At 43.6% G+C, this 21,686-nt stretch overlaps 1 protein-coding gene across 1 annotated transcript in view; it reads right to left on the bottom strand.

Annotated features, from left to right (window-relative positions):
* Window positions 1-5,728: 5,728 nt before the first annotated feature.
* The window catches only part of Pah (phenylalanine hydroxylase), a 55,766-nt gene continuing 39,808 nt past the window's right edge, over window positions 5,729-21,686 (bottom strand). The window contains exons 6-13 of the mRNA XM_051206220.1: window positions 20,286-20,482; window positions 18,210-18,345; window positions 17,183-17,252; window positions 13,508-13,564; window positions 12,966-13,061; window positions 12,339-12,472; window positions 11,081-11,196; window positions 5,729-6,340 (exon numbers count right to left, since the gene is read on the bottom strand). Coding sequence (XP_051062177.1) covers window positions 6,294-6,340; window positions 11,081-11,196; window positions 12,339-12,472; window positions 12,966-13,061; window positions 13,508-13,564; window positions 17,183-17,252; window positions 18,210-18,345; window positions 20,286-20,482 — 853 coding nt within the window. The 3' untranslated portion in view covers window positions 5,729-6,293. The remainder of the gene's footprint in view (window positions 6,341-11,080; window positions 11,197-12,338; window positions 12,473-12,965; window positions 13,062-13,507; window positions 13,565-17,182; window positions 17,253-18,209; window positions 18,346-20,285; window positions 20,483-21,686) is intronic.

Raw genomic sequence — 21,686 nt, 5'->3', positions numbered from 1 at the left:
TTCTTTGCAGTAGGCACACTGGTCTCGATCTACCCTGGGCTCCTTCCTTCTCCCTTCCTTTCCTGACTTCCTGCATTATGATTATTCTGAGCTACAGTGGCCAGGATTTGTCTTAATTCTCTCCAGTGACTATGATCACTCTCTCTCTCCTCTAGCTCCTTTTTAACTTGCCCTCTTTTTCCTCTTGCAACTTTCTAAGTCTTTCTTCTTTCTCCTCAGGTGTTTCTCTCTTATTAAAGATCTTTTCTGCTTCCCTTACGAGATCCTGCAGGCTATAATCTTATAAATCATCTAGTCTCTACAACTTAGTCCTAATATCTGGAGCTGACTGCCAAATGAAAGCCAGAGAAACATTGCCCCTTTGCTCGTTACTATCAGGATCAAAGGGTGTATACATAAGGTAGGTTTCCTTTAGCCTCTCCAAAAATGCAGTCAGAGTTTCCTCCGGTCCCTGGGTTATCTGTCTTACCTGAGCCTAATTCGTGGAGCTGTGTCCCATGTGCAGAGGTGGCCTGCTTTGAGTAACTGGCGATAAAGACACAGGTGCCCCCTACCTGCAGCAGTGTTGAAGTCCCAATTGGGACAATTTAGGGGAAAAGCTTCCTCAATTTCATTAGGCAACTGAGTGGGCCTCCAATCATCTCCTAAGAAGTTCTTCCGGGCTTCCAGGAAGATATGTTGTTTTTCTTTGGAGGTTAGAAGGACCTTTAAAAGCTATTGGCAGTCATCCCAAGTGGGTTGATGGGTTATTAGGATGGATTAAATTAGGTTAGAGAGAGCTACAGGGTCTTTGGAGAAGGAGGGGTTGTTAGATTTCCAATTATAGAGGTCGGACGCCGAGAAAGGCCTGTATTGAAATTGGCCTCCTTGTCCAGCAGTCTGGTGCAAGGGAAAGGCTCAGGAGGTGCCTTCTGTGGCTGTCTCCCTTCGACCATGGATTTTGCCAGCTATCGGGGAGTCTGCAGTAGTCTCTTCTTGTCCGTTGTCCAGGGCAGGAGTGGTACTGGTACTGTCTGGCTTGTCTGGACCACTTTGCTGGGCATCACAGCCACCTACAGTGCCCTGGGTAGGGGGCTGATATGGTGGGGTGGGTCTCTGTGTTCTGAAAGCAAATCTATAAGAACAGACTCATCGGCAGGAAGAATAGGTTTGGAGTGAGGGTTTTCTTTTTCTTGAGGACAGGATATAATTGAGATTTGGCAGGTGCCTGAGAGGGAATGAGTGGTACAGAAGAACAAATTGGTACAGGAGACCTCTTCCTGAACATAATACCAGTAGTGTGGGAAGCCACAGCCCCAAGGTAGAGCCTGGCTGGATGCCAGGTAGTCCGAGCTTAGCTGTAAACAAGCCTTATTTGGAAGTGCTTGATGGATCTAGTGTGCTTCCTCCTTGTGTGGCCTATCCGGGATTGCCAGGTGGCATGAACTGATTGGGCAGTGAGTGCATATTTTAGGGCTTGCTGGGGCTGGGAGGAGCAGAAGCTGATGTACAAGGTTCCTGAATAAACTGCTTGAAGAAGAGTCATGGTCGTGTTTCCTCGCTGGCCGAGACAAGTGCGAATGAGTGGTGGCCCTTACAGGGATCCTCTGCCAGTGGGTGAGCGGCTCAGAACTTCCTGCAATCAGGGCAGTGGACTGGTAAGTCCCAGGTAAGGTGAGACCAAGTTAAGGACCCCGGTAAAGAGGCAATAAGGTCTCCGGTGAGGAGCAATAAAGTTCCAGGTGTCGGACAAAGCAGAAGTAACCTAAAGTGAAAGTATGGGAAACACAACATCGCAGCCAGTTTTCCCTGCTCTTCAAGAGCTGTTACAATCCAAGGGGCTGAAGTTAAAGAAGAGCACTCTAGAGAGAGTCCTCCGGGAGGTTGAGACGGTCGCTCCCTAGTACATTGTTTCTGGTCATTTAACCATCAGTTGCTGGGACAGGCTTGGGAAAGACCTAGACTTTGCCTGGGAACAGGGAACGTTGAGACCAGGGACAATACCTTTGTGGAGGCTTGTTCACAGCAGCTTAGAGGATCAGAGGTGCTGCAGGGCTGTCGAAAAGGGGCAGGAAGTGTTAGAACAGTTGAAAGAAGAGCGCTCCATGAAGTCAGAAAAGGAAAGCTCCGGGCAAAGTCTAGAGGAAAGTAGCTCAGAATCAGAGGAGGAACTAGAAATGTTGGTAAAGAAAATGGAGAAGTCATCTTTGTGGAAGCGCTCTGGGTGCAAGGTGGAGCCTACCGTCTGAGTCCTGCAAAGTGGAGCCTACCATCTGAGTCCTGCAAAGTGGAGCCTACCGTCTGAGTCCTGCAAGGTGGAGCCTACCGCTCTGGGACTGCAGCCTCCTCCATACAATGTAACTTCTTTGTTAGATGATCCTGGAGGGCAGTCTTTCTGCCCAGAGGTCTGGAAGGAGGTTAAACATGAATTTTGTTATCCCGTCTTTCAGAATAATGCAGGGCAGCACTATCATGAATATCTTGATTTTAAAACAATTAAAGCACTTGCAGAATCTGTCCGCACCTATGGGGTAAATGCCGCTTTTACAGTGGCGCAAGTTGAATCCCTTACTCGCCACTGTATGACTCCAAGTGATTGGATGAATCTAGTGTGAGCTTGTCTAACCCCTGGGCAATACTTGGATTGGAAGGCCTTTTTAATAGAATTTGCTAATGACCAGGCTGCCGCTAATTGAGCAGCAGGAAACGCAGCCTGGGATGTGGATATGCTCCTAGAACAAGGCTGATTTGTTCATCAGCAGACGGGATATCCATTACAGGTTTTTGAGCAGATAAATATATTTCAATAGGAGCCTGGAAGTCATTGCCCAATAAAGGGGAAGTGAGTGGTAAACTCACCAAAATTATTCAAGGCCTCATGGAATCTTTTTCCGACTTTGTGGCTAGAATGGTGGAGGCCACAGGAAGGGTATTCAGAGACCCTGATGCTGCTATGCCCTTGATAAAACAGCTTGTTTTTGAACAATGTATGAAGGAGTGTAAGGTAGCCATTACCCCCTATAAGCACAAGGGATTGGAGGCCTGGATGAAAGCCTGTAAGGAACTAGTGAAAGAGCCCCACTATGCATATTGCCCGTTTGAGCTGCTCTTGCCAATTTGCCAAGGTCGAGTTATGGGAAAAATACAGGAAGGAACCAGGTGCTGCTCTCATCCAACGCCAATCAGATATCTGTGGTCTGCAGCTTGGACCAAAGCAAGGTCAGGAGGACGGTATCCGGGATGCTGAGATAGTCATAACTGAATTCTTTGTATTCTTTGTGCCCAACCCGAATAACCAACTGTCCTTGGTTAACTACAATCGTTACATTTAGATGAAACAATGAAATCCCTGTAACCATGCTTCTGCTTCTGTAAGCCTGCTTCTTGCCACACCAACCCTATATAAACTGCATATAAACTGCAAGCTCTCTCAGTCTCCCGAAAGAATGAAGCGTCCACAGGTACCTGTGTGTAAACATTAAACAGCCTCTTGCACTTGCATCCAGTGGTCTGGTCTCATCTCTTGGGGCAAGGGCCTTCCCCTGACACGCTCCGAATTCTTGGGGTCTTTCATTGAGTTCCACCGAGATTGGAGACCCTTCCCCTGGAGACTGACACCCACCAGGAGGTAAACTGGCCAGTGCTTAATTTCTGTTCTTTGTCATCTCGTTCATAGGTCTTACTTGTTGCTTGTTGAGCAGCGATCGGTAATCGGCTAGTCGTGTCTGTAGGCGGCTTGAGAAGGAGCTGACCAGCTAGGGCTTCTCCCAGGCCACCCTAGGAGACATCCCAGGGATCTGGGGCACCCGATTTTTTGGGGCCCACAACGAGTCCCAGGGATTCCTGGTTTTGGAGGGGCCAGGGGGCTTAAGACCCTCTGTGCCTCCAACCCTAAGACTGTGGTTTTCTTTTTTCTTTTTCTTTTCTGTTCCTTTCTCTCTTTTTTATTTCTTCGTCTTCTTCTCCTTCTCCTTCTTCTCCTTTTTCTTTTTGTCTCTATTTCAGCTTTCAAATCTTGCACTGCTTGAATTGTTTCTTGCTTGCAATTTTTGGGTTTGTCTTTTCTCCCATTTCTTTAAATGATTTTCCTCATTCCCTCTTTTATGGTCTCTATCATCATGAAGTTGTTTTTAGAGTCATTTTCTTCTGCTTCATCTGTATTGGGATGTTCAGTTATTGCTGGTGGCATCATATTGGTTCTTCTATTGTTGAATGTGTTCTTATACTGTCTACCCATCTCTTCTTCCAGTGGGTGAAGGTGGGGTCTCTTCCTCTCCTGGTGGGTATAGGTGTAATGTTCTCTTCCGGTGAGCACACACAGGTCCAATACTCTGATGTTTCTCATGATGGGTGCAGGTGGGTCTGAGAGACTCCTTCTCCCGGTAGGTTGAATTGGGGCTAGCACTGTGATGTCAGACGTCAGCAGACTCTGGATGGCTTGATCTGCCTGGAACAAATCGACCTGCCTCTCCTCTAAGCATGGGCAGGTCTAGCAAAGCTATGTCAGCAGACTCTGTTTTGCCAGTTGTGAGTGGACCAGGCCAGGAGATCCCAAAGAGGGCAAGTGGTAGTTGGGCCTGAGACCACACACCTCTTCCCTGAGTGGGGGCAGGACACCATAAATAGACTTTTAAAAATAACATTAGTTCTTCTAATCCATGGACATATGATATCTCTCCATTTGCATGTGTATCTTCTTCCATTATAGCTCGATGGGTAAAGTTCTTGCATTGTAAGCATGAGGACCTTGGTTCTGATCTCCACTACTGAAGCAAACAGTCACATGCAACTGCACCCATTTATAATCTCTGCATGAAAGATCGCAAACCAGAGGACCATAGGCTCCTTGGCTAGCCATTGTAAACAATCAATGGGCTCAAGGTTTAATAAGAAACCCTGCCTCAAAAAACAAGGTGGAGAATATTAGAGGGAGATACACAACATTGATATCTGACCTTCAGATGTGCAACCACAGGCACACGCATCTGTACATGCATATATTACACATATAAACACACACACATGCATACATGACACATGCACACAGACCACAAATAAAAAAAATAAATGTAAATGAAAGAATAACCTGGGGTGCTCCTGAGGATCTTGCCATGTGATTCTAAATGGTAATTGATAAGAATGTGCTGCAGGTTTATTGTTGATGCTACAACTGGTCTGAGAAGTACAGTTGAAGAAGCACCATGTGAGTCCCTTAAGACTTAACTGCTTTAAAAGTCAATTGTACACCATATAAGATGTTTAGATCACATCTTTAAAGACATCCTCCACTGCATCTCATATAAACATGCATTCATGTAAAGTTTATAACCAACAAATACCAAAGTCTGTTGACTCCCCACAACTGACTTCAATTGTCATAATGATCCAGGCAGTGGGCTGGGCCCCCAGGTCCTTAATTTGTATCACAAGATGTTTCTGGCTCATAGATCTCTAAAGCAGTCAGAGATATATTTCATTCAAAGAAGCATTTGAAACTTTAAGATATTGTGACATTGATATTTTTCTTGAGTTTAAATGAAATCTTCACTTTTCTAGTGGATTTACTATTTTAAAATGTATATAGCATTTAATTAATATATCCTGTCTTTGGGTAGTATCTGCTGGATCACACATGTCTTCAAAAATATTTCTGAAACATACTTGAAAAATGACATGGAATTGGGATCGGGTGGGTAAGACTATATTATACAGAATACTATGGAGAAATAAAGCACACAGAATGTTTTACGCAATGAACTAAAGCTTTATTGCTTGTAGCTATCTTGATAGAGTCTCAAATCAGAGGAGATTTACAGAGGCAGGATAATGAAGCAGTTTTCAGAGCCATAGTGAACGAACGTACACACTAAGTTTCATAGACTGAGATCTGTACTGCACTGAATAATTCATTCATGAGGACAGTGTTATGTTTCACACTTAGAATATAATATATTCCTTTAGGAATTACCTGAGTTGTAAAAACAAATAAATGAATCCTGAATGATAAGGGTCACAAATTTGATGAATATTGATGAGAGGTAAGAAATTACATTTTAAACCAAATTGAAGGTATGACATGCCTAAGTCAAAGATGACTCTGAAAGAGCTACCCAGAGAGGGTTTAATATACTTTGATTTAAGAGAATTTTGATTTATTTTGTGATGCCCCACTGTGTTCTGTGTTAGCACAAGTAATAAAACCTGACATATCAAATTAAAGTTTATGTCTTCAGATGAAAGGAAGCAGTTACTATATTTCTATCGACAGATTTTTGGTTGACCTCTCAAGTTCTACCCGTGACAACATGTTCTGCTCACGACTTTATTTTCTGCAGGGCACTGCAAAGGATTCCAAACTCACCTACAAATAAGAATAGCACAAAAGTGAGAAACTCATTAATAAATGCAAAGCCCAATAGGGTTATGGGGATGCATCACCCCAAACTTCAGAGCACTCACAGCTTATCTACAGAGCCAACACAAGCCCAGGTCCGGCATGTGCAATGGGTGCTAAGGTTATCATTGTAATTTACTTCCCTGATGAGGAATATCCTTCTCTATATAAGTTTCTCTTATTGGTTGATTGGCCAGGCAGAAAGTATAGGAGGTGCTACCAGACCAGGAGAATTCTGAGCAGAGGACAGAGAGAGTCATGCCATTCTGCCCAACGAGTACCATGCCAGATTACGGGTAAGCCAAAGTCTCATGTCAATACATAGGTTAATAGAAATGGGTTAATAATTAAGACAGAGCTAGCCCATGAGAAGCCCTAGCTTTGGCCAATAGTTTTATAAGTAATATAGCGTCTGTGTGTTTATTTGGGGCAAAGCAGCTGTGGGACCAGGCAGGACAGAAACCTCCATCTTCATTTCCCCTTTCACAAGTTGTTTCCTGGAGTTAAAAGGGGTTTTCTAAGCAACAGGTTTTCCAAGAAGATGCCTCCATCTGTGTGCTCTATTTGAGTGTGGGCTTTGAGGTTTCAGAAGCCCAAGCCAGACCCATTGGCTCATTCTCTTGATGGGAGATGTCATTCTGTAAATATGTTTCTCTTATTTTTTGATGAGTAAAGCACTGTTGGCCAATAGGAAAGCAAGATAGGAGGAACTAGAAGACAAGGAGGAGAGAGGAAGTAGTAGGGAGGGGTCAGCATGCAGAGACTGGAGAGAGCAGAGGCCGGCCCCACTCTCCAGTAAGATGAGACCACGGGGAAATACTTAGATTAATAGAAATGGGTTAATACTTAAGACAGAGCTAGCCAATAAGAAACAAGTAACTGACCAACAGTGTTATATCAAATATAGAGTCTCTGTGTGTTAATTGGGGGCTGGCGCAGTAGAGGGTCCAGACCAGCTACAGGAAAAACCACTCATAACATATGGCGCCACAAGGTGGCTAATAAGAACTTCCATTTAAAGCTTAACAGAAACTTTAAAAAGGGTTTTAGAAACCAAAAAACATACAAAAGCAAAGCTTCTTGGTAGCAGCATTTTTCTTGGTTGGACTCAACCTCCTTTAAGGGAGGTTTCCTAACTCAGCATAAGCGGCAAAAAAGCACATGACTTTTAAGAAACACTGCTAACAATTTATTGGTGTGTATGGGAGCTGGCAATGGCAGTGACCACATCTCCAAGCCTCGTAGACCAAGGCAGTGAGCATGGCTCTCAGTGCTGGCGGTAAAAGTACCCGACGCCATCTTGGATAGATCATGGCTGAAACAGCTGTGGCTTTCATTTTAGCAGTGTTGTTGTTTACCAGATAAAGACTCAAGGCCAGAAAAAGATAAAGATTTACAGTAAAGACAGATTCACATTAAGAAAATCTCTAACGGTTTACAGTGTATTCTAAAATATATGTAGGCTTGGAAGAGAAAATGAATAAAATGGTTTTAAAAAGACAGAGACTAACTGGGTGTGGTGGCACATGCCTTTAATTCCAGCACTTGGGAGACAGAGGCAAGCAGATCTCTGTGATTGCAAAGTAAACCTGGTATTCAGAGTGAATTCCAGGACAGATAAAAGTTACACAGAGAAACCCTGTCTCAAAAAATGAAAAAATAAAAGTAAAAGAAACAGAGTAATAAAAAACCCACATAAAGATGGAGAGAATCTGGATACTGTACGGTATTATATTGTCTTTGTATTGTTTGACTGCTGAGGAAATAAAACAACTGTTAAAACAAATGCTGCTGGATCAATCCAATTTATATATTTTAAAAATTCTTTGACTTTAAAATTTAAGTCTAAGGACAAGTTACTGGGGAAAAGGATTTCTATTTTTATTTCCACAGAAAATGAAAAGCTGTGGATTCCTTCCAGACTAACATGGTTTGATCAAGCCAGGCCCCTGAAACAGAGTTCCTGGGGATCCAACATTAAAAACAGCTTGAACAAGGCAGCCTTGCAGACTACAGTCAGGATTTCTGCATCTTCTTAGGATCCCCCATGATAGTGACCCCTACCAGCAGGAAGCAGTTTGGAAAGAACAACGCCCAAATTCCCAAATATTGTTTATAAATGTTTTTTTTTCAATTAAATGGGGTTGGTTATAAATGCTTAATGACCACAAACACTCTCTTTTTAAAGGTAAAAAGGGGATTATGGTATAGATATGAATACTTTGTTTTGGAATGGATTTTCATTTATTGATACAATTTAAGGTCAATTTTGTGGTATGTATATTTCTCCTCTTGTTTAGGTATTGTGTAGAAATGTAATGTATAACTCAATACAGATTATAGACAGTACCTATGATAGTCAGATCTTATAGTTAAATTAGTTAAGATTTCAAGATATATAGACATGTATTTGAGATAAATAGGCATTCTTCAAACCTTTCAAAGACCTACAGAATATGGCACTTAAAATTATTTAGGGTTTTTCTTGACAGTGACACATAAATGATCCTGGCAACACCACCTGCGTCAGAAAGGAAGATGGACATAAAAAAAAAAATGTTATGGAGTTTGCTTCCAAAATGGCAAGACTAGCCATTTGGACAAGATACTGCTCTTGTCTAGACTGTTTGACTTTATATGCTGTATAAACTGGACATGCAGGACCCACAGAAAAGTGACTGCTGATACAAGATGGACATTGCTACAGGGTTCCTGCTTCATGGAAGAGTCTGCCAGAAGTTCTGCAGGACACAGAGAAAAGTGACTGACAAACTGCCAACACAGGCAGACAGTTTAAAGTTTCCTGCTTTGCTGAAGAGTCTGCCAGACACACTATGGCCTATAGGCTGAAGATGTAACATTACAGAAGAACTTCAGGTGACTGACCAGGCAGTGAGTTGTCTCTGTCATTTCTAGAGTTTATATATTATCCTTCTGTGGCCTTTGAGGGAGTTGAAGACAGATAGTTATGGTTATAGTTTTTCTTAGTTAGGATTAAAGATAAGTTACATATAAGACTTTAGACTCACAAAGCTAGATGATCAAATATTTTCTTTAAATCTTGCTAAATGTTAATGAACTAAATATTGCTAACTGTGATTTTATTCGATAACTGTTGTGTGATATATTTTGCTATGCTAAGGTTAAAACCCTTCTTTTTATTTTAGACAGAAAAGAGGAGATGATGGGAGATGTCATCCTGTAAATGTGTTTCTCTTATTGGTTAATGAATAAAGCCCTGTTGGCCAATAGGAAAGGAAGATAGGCGGGACTAGGAGAAAGGAGGAAAGAGGAAGTAATAGGGAGGAGTCAGCATGGAGAGACTGGAGAGAGCAGAATTGCCAGCCCCCTCTCTCCGGTAATGAGACCTCATGGAAGTACTTAGATTAAGAGAAATGGGTTAATAATTAAGACAGAGCTAGATGATAAGAAAAAAGTAAGTGGCCAACAGCATAATATCAAACACAGAGTCTCTGTGTGTTAATTGGGGCTGGTGCTGTGGTGGGTCCAGGCCGGCAGGAAAAACCTTACTCCTAACATTCTCTCTTCCTGCTGTCTGTGGAGCTGGATACAGAACTCTCAGGTACTTCTCTAGCATCATGTCCACCTGCCTCCAATAATGATAAGGGAAATGAAAAACTTATTGAAAATTAGGTGCCTGTGTCATGTGGTACCACTTGACTGCAGTTTGGGTCCTGGACACTCACGATGCACATTTTTATACTGTGCCATCCATCATACCACACAGTACCCATAAACCCTGTCTGAAACAACTGGGTTTACACGTGAGGCCATTATATATTATGAATTGCAGTGTTTCAATAGTGTATATAAAGCTTTTTCTGCTCTTATAGAAACACAATTTAATTGTAGAAAGCAACTTTTGGTGATTTCTTGCAATCATTCTTCACTCATTCATTCAAAATCTCTAATATATCCTCATGAATAAGATTAGGTTCTAGGGGCTTAACAGAGAGCCTGATATTTAGCTCTGATGAGGTCTAAATGGGGACACAGAAAGTAAACAATCCTAAAATGGTGTAATCCTCTGAGAGGGAGATCTGCTAGAACATAAAGCCACAGGAAGAGCATGCAAGGAAGTCATCCTACACGAGGAGATGTCTATGCAAGACATTATAGATAAACTGGCTTTGAACATGTCACATAGCCATGGAATAAGAGTATTTTAAGCAGAAAAGATGTCATGGGCAAAAGCCAGGAGAGGGCACAGGGACCAGAAGCTGATCCATGGTACCAGAGGGTAATATCATCAGCTACAGAGAATCAGCTGTGAACAGGGTAATCAGCGGTGTTTCTTCAGTAACTGTTGTGATATCCCCCATCAAGGAAGAGCAGAAGCCAGCAGCAGTAGATGAGTTGGGTTATGGGAGGCAAATAAAGCAGACAGAACTTAGTTCTCAGCATGAGATGCCAGGCTGGGTGACATCAACTGGCATCTAGAAGAAACGGGGGCAGGAAGGCAAATGGTGAGGGAGAACCTGAGAGCAAGGGGCTGGGGGTGGAAAGGGTTGTAGGGGTGGGACATGGATTGGATGCCAGAAGGTCAAAGGAAAGGAGTTAGGTAAGGCAATTTGCATAGTTCTTTTCCTCCAGCAAGCCTATGGTGTATGTGGAGATGTTTCTTTTTGTCCCTGTAGGAAAGGCCTCTGTCCTGGGAAAGAGTTCTATCAGCTGTGAGCTACTTACTGTTGATGGAGTCAGCCAAAATCTTCAACTGCTGTGTGTTGTCCAGGACCTCAACTCTTTGAGTGTAGGGGTCATAGCGAACTGAGAAGGGCCGGGGGATCGTGGCAGCAAAGGCCCTGAAATGAACACCAGGGGCCTAAGTGAAGGGCATCATTTAGAAAGAGGTTGTGCTGAAGGGGTTCTGAGTGGCATTTGCTGTGATCCCTGAAACTTCCTAGAAAATGGCTCAGTAGCTGGGGCTGAGGTGTGAAATACAATTGAACAAGGTCAGCTGGGAAAGTGTGTGTGTGTGTGTGTGTGTGTGTGTGTGTGTGTGTGTGTGCGTGTGTGTGTGTGTGTGCGCGTGCGCGCGCGCGTGCACGCACGTGTGTACGCGCGTGTGTAAGCACGAGACACATGTATCAAATGAGTTAATGAAGCTTAACCACAGAATTGATTAAAAGAAACACAGCTCTGGGCAATTGACTGAAACATTGTAGTGACATGGATCAGGTGTCTGATGTGAACCTAGGACCACAGTAAATTCTAACTGATCTAATCCCCTTAGAAATATCACTAGGTAACCCTTTACTAAATTCCTAAGAATTAAGTACTGTAGTTACCCCTATTTTACAAATGAGGACGCTGAGCCTTTGGAAAGTGAGTACATGGACCACTAATGTCCGTTGCAATGCTGTGAAGGAACCCGGGCAGCCTGATTCTGATATGGATGCTTTCTTGCCTTTCCTAAGCAAATCTCCCAGGAGGGACTACATGAGCAACATCAATCAATTTAATTAACAAGACACTCCAGATATGAGTTAGATATTGTTTCTAGATTAGCCTATGATGAAAGTAAAAGCTACTGTATTGAAAATGACAGTTATGGGGACAGGTAGCAAGTCACCCCCAGGTTTTGGCAAGAGCAGCATCCTCAGTCCCCAAGTCAAGCTGTCTGGGTTCCTTTCTTGCCAGTTACAGCCCTTGTGATCATAGGGCAACAGCTCTCCTCTGTTCTTTACATCCCCTATGCTTTTGTAAGACAAGGCTTCTAGCAGTCCCCAGCTCACAGTGCTGTCACTCTACCTGTGACGTCATCAAGTCTGCCTCCCCATCTTCCCTCCCTGAAAGGAGCTTGTGAGCCAGCTGGTGCCATGTCTAATGTGATACACGTCTGACTTCAACGACTCTGTGTCTCTTCCCCTGTCTTCTTACAGGAGAAGATACGCCCACCTCACTGGATGTAGCTCAGTATTGGGCCTTCTTTCTGGAATCTCACCTCACTTTCTCCTTGGCGTCATTGAAACTCTCTGCCACATAGTACAGGGGCTGGAACTCTGTGACACTGTACTCCTGCGAGGCTGTCTTCTCTAGGTCTAGGGGCAGGAGTTTCGGCTTGTCTGACAAACAGTACTGCAGAGAAAAGTTTTCAGTTGAGTCGGGGCCTCTGTTCTCTCCTGCATCTGCGAAGCATCTCTCATACCACCGTTTCCTTAGCCCAGTGCAAATTTGGTATATTCAGTTTGTACTAGATTCAACTCCCTATAGCTCACCTAAAATCTACAGTTAACTAGAAGGGAACAATTCATTTCAAATACTTTCCAATAATGAGTTCAATAGGCATTGGAGAGCTGACCATATGTCTTGGCATATGTTTTCATACTTACAAAGTTGTATGTCTAGATCAGCTTGGGTTCAAGAGGCCTCTATTTCACAGAGTCCTGTAGACTTGTACTTGAATTTCTATCTCTCACAACACAATGTAGTCAAATCATAGCTGCTAAGGTACCAATTGCCTGGGGAAGTGCACCTCTAATTATAGCTATCAGCAAAGCCCCAAGGATGGGAATGATCTTCCTCATCCCTGCTTCTAAGTGCCCAGGCTTGGTTTCTGCTAAACTCATACCTGTAATTCACCAAAGGATGACAGGAGCCCAGCGCCATATGCCTTGATGGAATCTCCTTCCTTGCAAAGCCCAAACTCCACAGTAAACCAGTAGATCTGGAACAGAAAGCAAGCAAAAGACACTTATCAGGGATGAATAAGGGAGCAGGTACCCAAAGCACTAGCACATATCTGGTAGGTTGAAGTCTGCACAGATATGTTCTCTGAATCAGTGTGGCCTACCATCACAGAGCTATAAATCCAGCCAATTCCTGGCATACTTTTGGCCAAAGGATTTCCAGGGCTATTATTACAGTGGGTTGTTGTTTCTGAGGAGATCTTATTAACAAGTATGTGGAAATGTCCATATGCAAGCTCACCTAAAACTTCAGCCATTTAAAGAAAAATCAAAATGTGACATTTCATTCATGCGGATGTATCTTAACTTCTCTTTATCATTATTTCAAATGCCCTAGCTGACAGGGAGAGAAGAAATCTTTAAAGACCTGAAGGACACAGCCCTTAGCATTCCCATAATCCTCCCATGGGCAAGAAAGACTTACTGTGGCCAGTTTCTCTATGTATTCATCAGGTGCACCCAGAGAAGCAAGCCCAATTTCCTGTGTGGGGGAGGGGAAACAGAGTCACTGGCACAACCCTTGTGAAGACTTTACCCTCAGTGCCAACATGGCACCCAGTAATGGGCAGGTAATTCATGACTAAACACTGTCTGAAGGGCCCAGATTGACCCTGCATATTCATCAACGTCTACCCTGGCCAGGCCACATAGCACGGAAGCACAGACTTCGGGAGCAGAGGAATGTATCACCAGTACTTGGTCCCCTCGTGTTCACTTTACAAAAGGAACAACAAGTTAGCCTGCACATGCTCACACACATCTAAAAATCATCTGTTGACAACAGCCCAGTGACCACACACACCCACACAGAGTGACAGGGATATTTCTGGAATATGCAATGGATCTTAATCAGATACTTGAAAATACCACAGAAAGACTGGAAAGAAGTGATTGCATCATTCCAGACACACTCATAGCTGGGAAGTCTGAACTGCCATGGCTCACTAAGTACAGCTTCAGCTGAAAAATTCCTCTGGTGGTCTCTTGAATTCTTTAATAGCACCCTCTTTATTCCTGTGTGTGTCTTTCTGAACATGCATTCGTCCATTCCAAACATGTGCATTAAATGCTTCCTACATGCCAGGAAATGTACAAACAAAATTGGCAAATACACTTGATCTTGTCATTTACAATAAAAACACACAACTGTTAATATGAGCATAGATACGGAAAAATTTAGCAAGATCTTAGGGGAAATGGAACACAAGGAGGAAGAGACAAAGAGGAATGGGCCCATCATAGAACCCTGGGAAGGCTGCTTTATTAATTTGGGTCCAGAAAAGCATCATCAAGAAGGTAGTACTTGGGGAAAGGCTTGGATGTTATCGGTTCTTCTGATGACAAGTTGGATGCTGCAGGGCAAACAGCAAGTATACAACTAGTAGGAACACTATCTAAGCAAGGGAAATGTGGGCTGCTTCCAGGAGCAGAGAGGGAGGGACAAGGGCCCGTAGAACGTTATTGTTTTTCTTCTTTGGTAATTTTATGCATGTATATAAATTATTCTGGGTGGATATGATCTAATATATGTCAGCAAAGACTTACTCTAGATACTTTGTGAGAATAGACTGGTAGGGGTCGAGGGTCAGGACAGCATGCCAATGAGGAAGCTTCAGAAAACAAGGAACGAGAGTGGCTGATATTATATTAACCCCCACATGTGTGTTTGGCTTGATCAAGTCAAAGAATGGAGTTGTTATGGACCCATACAAGGAAACCTATGGATGGAGAAGCTGTGAAGAAGACTCAAAATTCCGCTTTGGAAGGGAATATAGCGATGTCTAATTAACATCAGGTGAAGTGGAGACGTTGAGTTGATGGTTTATATGTAAGACTAAATTTAGCACTGAAGTCTAAGCCAAGAACACGAATGTTCAATATTACATTAGAAATAGTATTCATAGCCACAAGATTGAGTAAGCTCACCAAAGGTGCAAATGGGAAGGAGATGGGTGCAGACAGGGAGGAGGACTAAGAATTTTGTCTATCTTGAGACAAGATACTACATGCTCTGTAACACCATAGACCCCTCTGGGCCCCACGTCGAGTCTGATCTCCATTGTCCCTATGAAAAGTACTGTCTGACTTAAAGTAATCCAAGTCCAGATAACTCCTAGCCTGCTCTACTAACTTATTCCTCTCCCATCTCTACTCTATTTCTAGATATGCCAATCCTGAGTTTAACAGAATCCATTGATAAACTGAGGTCAGATATCTGGTCATTTCTCTTGACATCAATTTTTAAAGATTAGGGTTCCATGTATCCCATGATAGTTTCAAACTGACAGTATAGGCAAAGATAATCTCCAATTCCTGATCTTCCTTCTTTCATCTCCCAAGGGCTGAAATGGCAGGTGTGTGCCATAACAGCCAATATCTTATAGTCATTGTTTGTAAGCCAAGAGTTTAGCTAACACAGGAGCCCCCAATATCCCTCTGCACCCCATCACAACCCCCAAATTGCTCTACAGTGATAAGAAACTTCTGATTTTAAGTCCAAACAAAATGTTCTCAGAGAACAACTCTTTGCCTTGGGGCTATCCATGTCAAAGATGAGAGTGTTAAGCAGATGATCTTACTATGTTGCTGACGTTAATTGTCCAGTCCTCTTCAGGGTTACCCAAAATGAAAATGACTTAAGGAAGACTACCACCTGCTCTGCAGCTAAACAGACTATCTCTGGTGTCAAGAATTCAAGGTTCCTATTCTCCAAGGAGGAAGTTTCTAATTCTCCTGCCATAGTAACAAGTCCCTGTTTTAAAACTGCCTTGAGTAATCAACACCATCTTGGCAGCTGTAACTACACTATTGGCAATAACACTTTCACGGCTAAAGTTCAAACAGACACTCCCACTTCTAAAGCCCAATAGTTTGTGGGCTCCATAATTCTCAAAACCTCACATGGAAGAAGCAAGTGTTTTTGTTTGGATAGCCTAAGCCTTCTAAGTAGTGAAGGAGTCAGTTGAACTTTTCATTTGATTTGTTTCAAATACCAAGTGCCAGCTGCATTGTTCTGTGGTAGAAACACTCCCTGCAGCTAATGGGAAATGCTTGTAGGTTCGAGCACAATGTCATTGCTCCCAAATTCATACTCAGAACATCATTCACTCATGTATCATCCTTTGATCATTGCTCTTTCTAATGAGGAAGAAGACTGGTAAGACCCATTTTACTGATTCAAGTCCTTGGGAACCAAGGCACAGATGGTTTCACTGCTTGTCCAGTTTTTCAAAGCTTTGAGTTGGGCCTATAAGTACATCGGAATCATCACTGGATCTTCCATAATCGCAGCCACCCAACTGTGCTTTAAAATACTTTTATAGCGCTTTAAATTATGTGGCAACAAGACATTTGTCTTTCTTTTATCTTTCTTTGTTTCCATCTCTCTCTAGTCAATCTTATACATAAGATCATTGATGTTGGATTGTTGGCAAATATCAACTTATCTAGTTCAAGTATACATACAGATGACTGTCTGACAAGATGGAAAGTGCCAAAGTCTCTCAAAAGAGTACTGGATGAGACTAATGTGGTTTGGTCAAGCCAGACCGCCTGAAACAGAGTACCAGGTGATCCTACATTCAAAACAGCTGGACAAAGCAGCCTTGCAGACTACAGCCAGGATTTCTGCATCTTCTTAGAATCCCCCATGACAGCGCCCCTTACCAGCAGGAAGTAGTTTGGAAAGAACGACGCCCAAATTCCCAAATATTGTCTATAAATGTTTGTTTTCATTTAAATGGACTTGGTTATAATAAATAAATAAATAAATAAAAGAGTACTGGATGGAGAGTAGTAGGCAAATTTGAAAGCAGCCGAGGTGACGTGTGCATAGAGATGAGAGACACTTTTGTCAATGAGAAGATTCTTAGTTTACACCTGACAAGATCATTGAGATTAGCCAGTTGATCATGTCACAGGATCATCGATCACCAACCCCTCGGCTGCAGTTCTGAGAAGGAGTGTTCATCCTGGTCCACAGAACCACACACCCTTCACAGCGCTATTCTTCTCTGGTAGGAACATGGAATGACATCTTTTTCCACTATTACAGAGCATATTGCAGTCCCAACCCTATAATAAAATCTTTTCTTCTTACCTGGGAAAACTGGGCAAAGCTGCGGTCTGAAAACAAAGGCACATGCCCCAACAGTTCATGACAAATGTCACTAAAACAGAAAGCACAGCATTCATAAACCAATTAGACTCAATGAGGAAGACATAACTCATTGAGACCTGAGACTTCACTCTCAAGAATAAGCTCTGTGCCAGACAAAGGAACCCTTGAAATAAAGTATAAAAGAAAATGAAGAAAGGGGAGGGAAAGAAAGGAGATGCAGAGATGCCGGGAGTCCTGGGAGACAAGGGACCAGCATCTGTACGGGTCTCTTCTCAGATACCTGAGTGATTTGCGGGTCACAGATCCCTCTCATCCCAAGTCTCCTTGTCACTCACTTACCTTGAGAGGGGTAATGTCCCCAGTTTTTCCAATAAGAATTTTTTTTAAAAAATAAAGGCGTTGCTTTCTTCTTGGCCCAGAGTAGGACAACAGTCAAAAAAGAAAGAATACATTTTTCTAAAACACTACCAGGTCCAAAGCAACAAGTCCTTTCTAATTGGCAGCCAATCATAAAGAGGGGAAACAATTTGGGACATCACCCTGATCTCTTTGGATCAATTTCTGTGTGACTAATGAGATGGCTAGAAGTCCAAGTAGGAAGCACAGTGGCCACCCATTCTCCCCTCCTGGCCAATACATAATCCACGCAAAGAACTGGCATCATGTAGATGCGTATTTAGGAGATGCTGAGATCACTCAGCTACTCTTGTTCCTGTCCTATTTGGAACTTCGGAGGTCTGACTTTAAGGCTTGATGGAATTTCTTTTCCTGCTTCCCAAAGAGATCCCAGTCCTTGGTTCACAGGATGTCCAAATCTGTGTGTCTACAATTCATTTGTCTGGACTGAGAAAATCCCCAGAATGTGAGTTTCTCTTAGAACTATGATCAAAGAAAGCAGGCAACAGATCATGTGGACCAGGCGACAGTGAACCTAGGCAGCATTCTTAGAGCAGGTAGGGCTAGTGTCCATTGTGATTGACAGGGGTAGCTGGAGAATGGTACTCACGGCTCAGGTGTGTACATGGGCTTAGACCCATGCCTGATGTACTGTGTGCAGTGGAAGACTCGGAAGGCCAGGCCACCCAAGAAATCTCGAGAGGACAGTAAGCCAGCAACAGGTCGGAGGCGGAAACCAGTACAAGCTGGAAAGCAGAAGACAACCTAAAACTCAAAGCCTGTGGAGGAGCCATAGAGGTTACAAAGCAGTACAGAACCAATGCCCAAGAATGTGGGCTTTCTACGGAGGAGACTTGGCTTCTGGTGTCTGCCACCTTGGCTGCGTTGGGTCAAGTAAACTCACATTGATGATACTCTCACCTGGGAAATGTAGGTGAGGGATACTGAGGTATATACTGAGCAACAAAACAGCAATGGCTAAAAATTACTTAGCAGAGCCTAGTCCATTGCAAAACTCTAGCAATTTTCTCTTTTTGCCACTGTTTATTGGGGTCAGATACTCTTCCACTACTTCTCATCTTTCCGGAGTAGTGAGGAGATTTAAGATCAGCATCAGGAGTATAGAATTCAATAAACATGTCCACACACAGTAGAACTGCGTGTACTGCACCACACACAGCCTGTCCTGGGAGGAGAAATGTCCTGTCTCACTGCAAACGTGGGGAAGAGAAATTTGTAGCCTCTACCCCCCCTCTCTCTCTCCCCTCTCTCTCTCCCCTCTCTCTCATCCATAAAGTAATTCATGTGGGTTTCTCTTAGCTCTACGATGTAGGGGGCACAGAGAGCTGGAAGATGTTTCCCACATCCTCTAAATAACTTTTCTTTAAAGCTACCAATTGATAGCCATCCTCTGCTTCCTACATCTGTTTCTCAGTCTACTCTACACTGGGACCGTAACTAATACTACATACTACCTAACACATGCCAGGCACAAGCTATCCCTTGCAATGACTGTGAAGAAGACATTTCATCATCCCCACTTTAAAGATGGGGAAGTTGAGACATGCGTTAAAGCTTTTAGTCCAGGGCCACAAGCCACAGACCACGTGCCTTTAAAGCTTCTTGGCTGCAATTATATAATTTGGCAACTGCTAGCAGTGGCGTTCATCATTCTTACCAGTGGCCACAGCATCCATCAGTAAAATAGAGACCATCTTTAGGACTGGCTCTCACTCCCTTCGCTTTACATTTTCAGGCTGATAGTCATTTTCTGCTTAAACCCTTGCTCCTTGCATTATCCCGGGGGTGGGAAAGACCCTGAAAATTATCACTTCACCTGTTCCAGTACTAATCTCTCTCCCTGCCATGTACTTTCATGGCCCATTTCCTGCCTCTTTGAGGTTCTGACACACAGAAAAAGTTCTCCTTTCTAGACAACTGTGGTTCATCTCCCTACTTCTCATTCTACCTAGCGCATAATAGGCCTTCGATATGAACTAGTTGACTGTTCACGCTTAATGAGTACCCTATTGTCAGAAGGAGAAAACACTAATCTCCCTTTGGGAAGGCTACACAGAGGCTCATCACTCAGATGATGTACGACTGAGCATCTCAAATCACCATTAACCCTCAGACTCACTGAACACTGACTGTGGACCCAGCTCTATGCCAAGTTCTTTCATATGCAACATCTCATTCCATTCTCGTCATCTCCCTGTGATAGATGCCAATAGGGTGACAGTGTCTATTTGGCAGGTGACAACACGAAGGCAGATTTACACAACCACAAAAGGTCAAAGGCAGGATCCATCCCAGATGAGTAGACTCAGGACGAGGGACTCTTGGAACTGGCCCACAGAGAGCAGCCATTTCCCACCAGTGGGCGCTGCAGGGGAAACACTGGCTGGGCACCTCAGGCTTTGGGTATGAGAGAAGACACTTTCAGAGGCAGCTATGTGGCAAAAATCCACACATGACATGCTTGCTTGGGTGGAAGACGGTCAGTAATGGAGGTGAGTCTGAAGGCAGGAGACAATGCATCTGGATTCTCCCGGGAGACTCGGCCTGTCCTACGTCACCACTACTCACAACGGCCTTCGTTTACTCCCTCCCCCAATCCCTCCCCTCCCCCTTCCCCTCCCCCCACCCCACCGCCTGCAGGGCTTTGGCCCTGGTGTGGACTTACTCTGCAGAAACTGAGAAACATCTTCCAGCTGGGGAATGTTGTCTTCACGGAACCCGCAGTACTTTTCCAGAAGGGGGAAAATGTGGTTGTGCTCATAGCAGGCGTGTGTTTGGTACAGGGCCTTCAGCGTCCTGAACACTGTCCCCCAGGTCTTCTTTTCTTCTTCTGTGTATTCCACCCGAGGGATGGGCTGCCCGCTAGAAGACACGCAAAGAACAAGTGTCTCCAACAGAGAAGGGTCAGGACACACAAGGTCAGAAGAACGAGTCAGGATCCACAATTTCTGAGGCGCCATCCCAGACCAGCATGGACTGGAAGCATTGTTTGAAAGAGAAAAGGCTCACAGGAGACACCATAGTGTTAGCGCCCGTGGGAAAACATGGCTTGGTTGAGGAATTGCTGTCACTCTAGGAAGTCATTGGGCCTTTTTGTCCCTCTAACGGTCTAACTGGCTTTTCAGGGGCTAGGCACGTGACATATGTGTGTAATGCAGTATAGTATGTGCAGAGAATGGGATCCGAGACAACTAAACAACGCACCTTCTCTCCAAACAAAGGTTCCATGTCTTGTATTATTGTCACCTAAAGCAATCGGCTAATCTGGGTTTAATAGCTAGTGTGAGTGTTTGAAACTTGTCTGGGGAGCTCATACCTGCTGAGTTTGATCCTTCTGTTCCTGGGAAGTTATGAACTGTTTAAATGTAGGCTAAAGTTCCACAGTGTTTATAGGTATATATCCTAGGGTGTGTGTGTGTGTGTGTGTGTGTGTGTGTGTGTGTGTGTGTGTGTGTTTGTGTGTGTGTGTTGCTATATGTCATAAGTACAAAGATTTGTCAATTAACAAGGTTCTAGACAAAACATAAGAAACTTATTAGCATTGAGATAGAGGAACAAATAAGCATGATAAGGTATAAGATATGCTTATATATGTGCCAAGTTTGTCAAAGCACTTACATGAGACTCTGTCCCACCGTCCTGATGCACTGGGACAGGGAAAGCCAAGGACAGGTGGATCTTAATAAGCCCCCTAGGTGACTGATGCAAGCTGCAATTTAAGAGTCATTAGCTTGGGAGCTGTGGAGCAGTGTCCTAAAAACAATGAAAACCAAACAAAACTTGACCTCCCAGACCAGGGACAGTTCCCTGGCTGCGGCCCTGTTCCCCTCACCAGGGACATAGAGTCTGGGACAAAGTGGGACTGTTTACCTTGGAACTGCGGCTCTGATTCCAAACTAAGTTCCTCTTGCACTTAGAAAATTGTAGCTCATCCAAGAACATTAGAGCAAAGACTGTAATTTTCTATGGAAAGGTGGCCGGGATTGGGGAGGAAAGACGGATTGTTGATTGAGAAAGGGAAAGAACTCGAGCTCGGAGAATCTTCTGGTCAACCAGCAGGAACTGC

Source organism: Phodopus roborovskii, unplaced genomic scaffold (genome assembly GCF_943737965.1).
Source record: "Phodopus roborovskii unplaced genomic scaffold, PHOROB, whole genome shotgun sequence".
Lineage (NCBI taxonomy): Eukaryota > Metazoa > Chordata > Mammalia > Rodentia > Cricetidae > Phodopus > Phodopus roborovskii.
The sequence above is the reverse complement of the archived record's forward strand: the minus strand, read 5'-3'. Positions and strand labels throughout refer to the sequence as shown.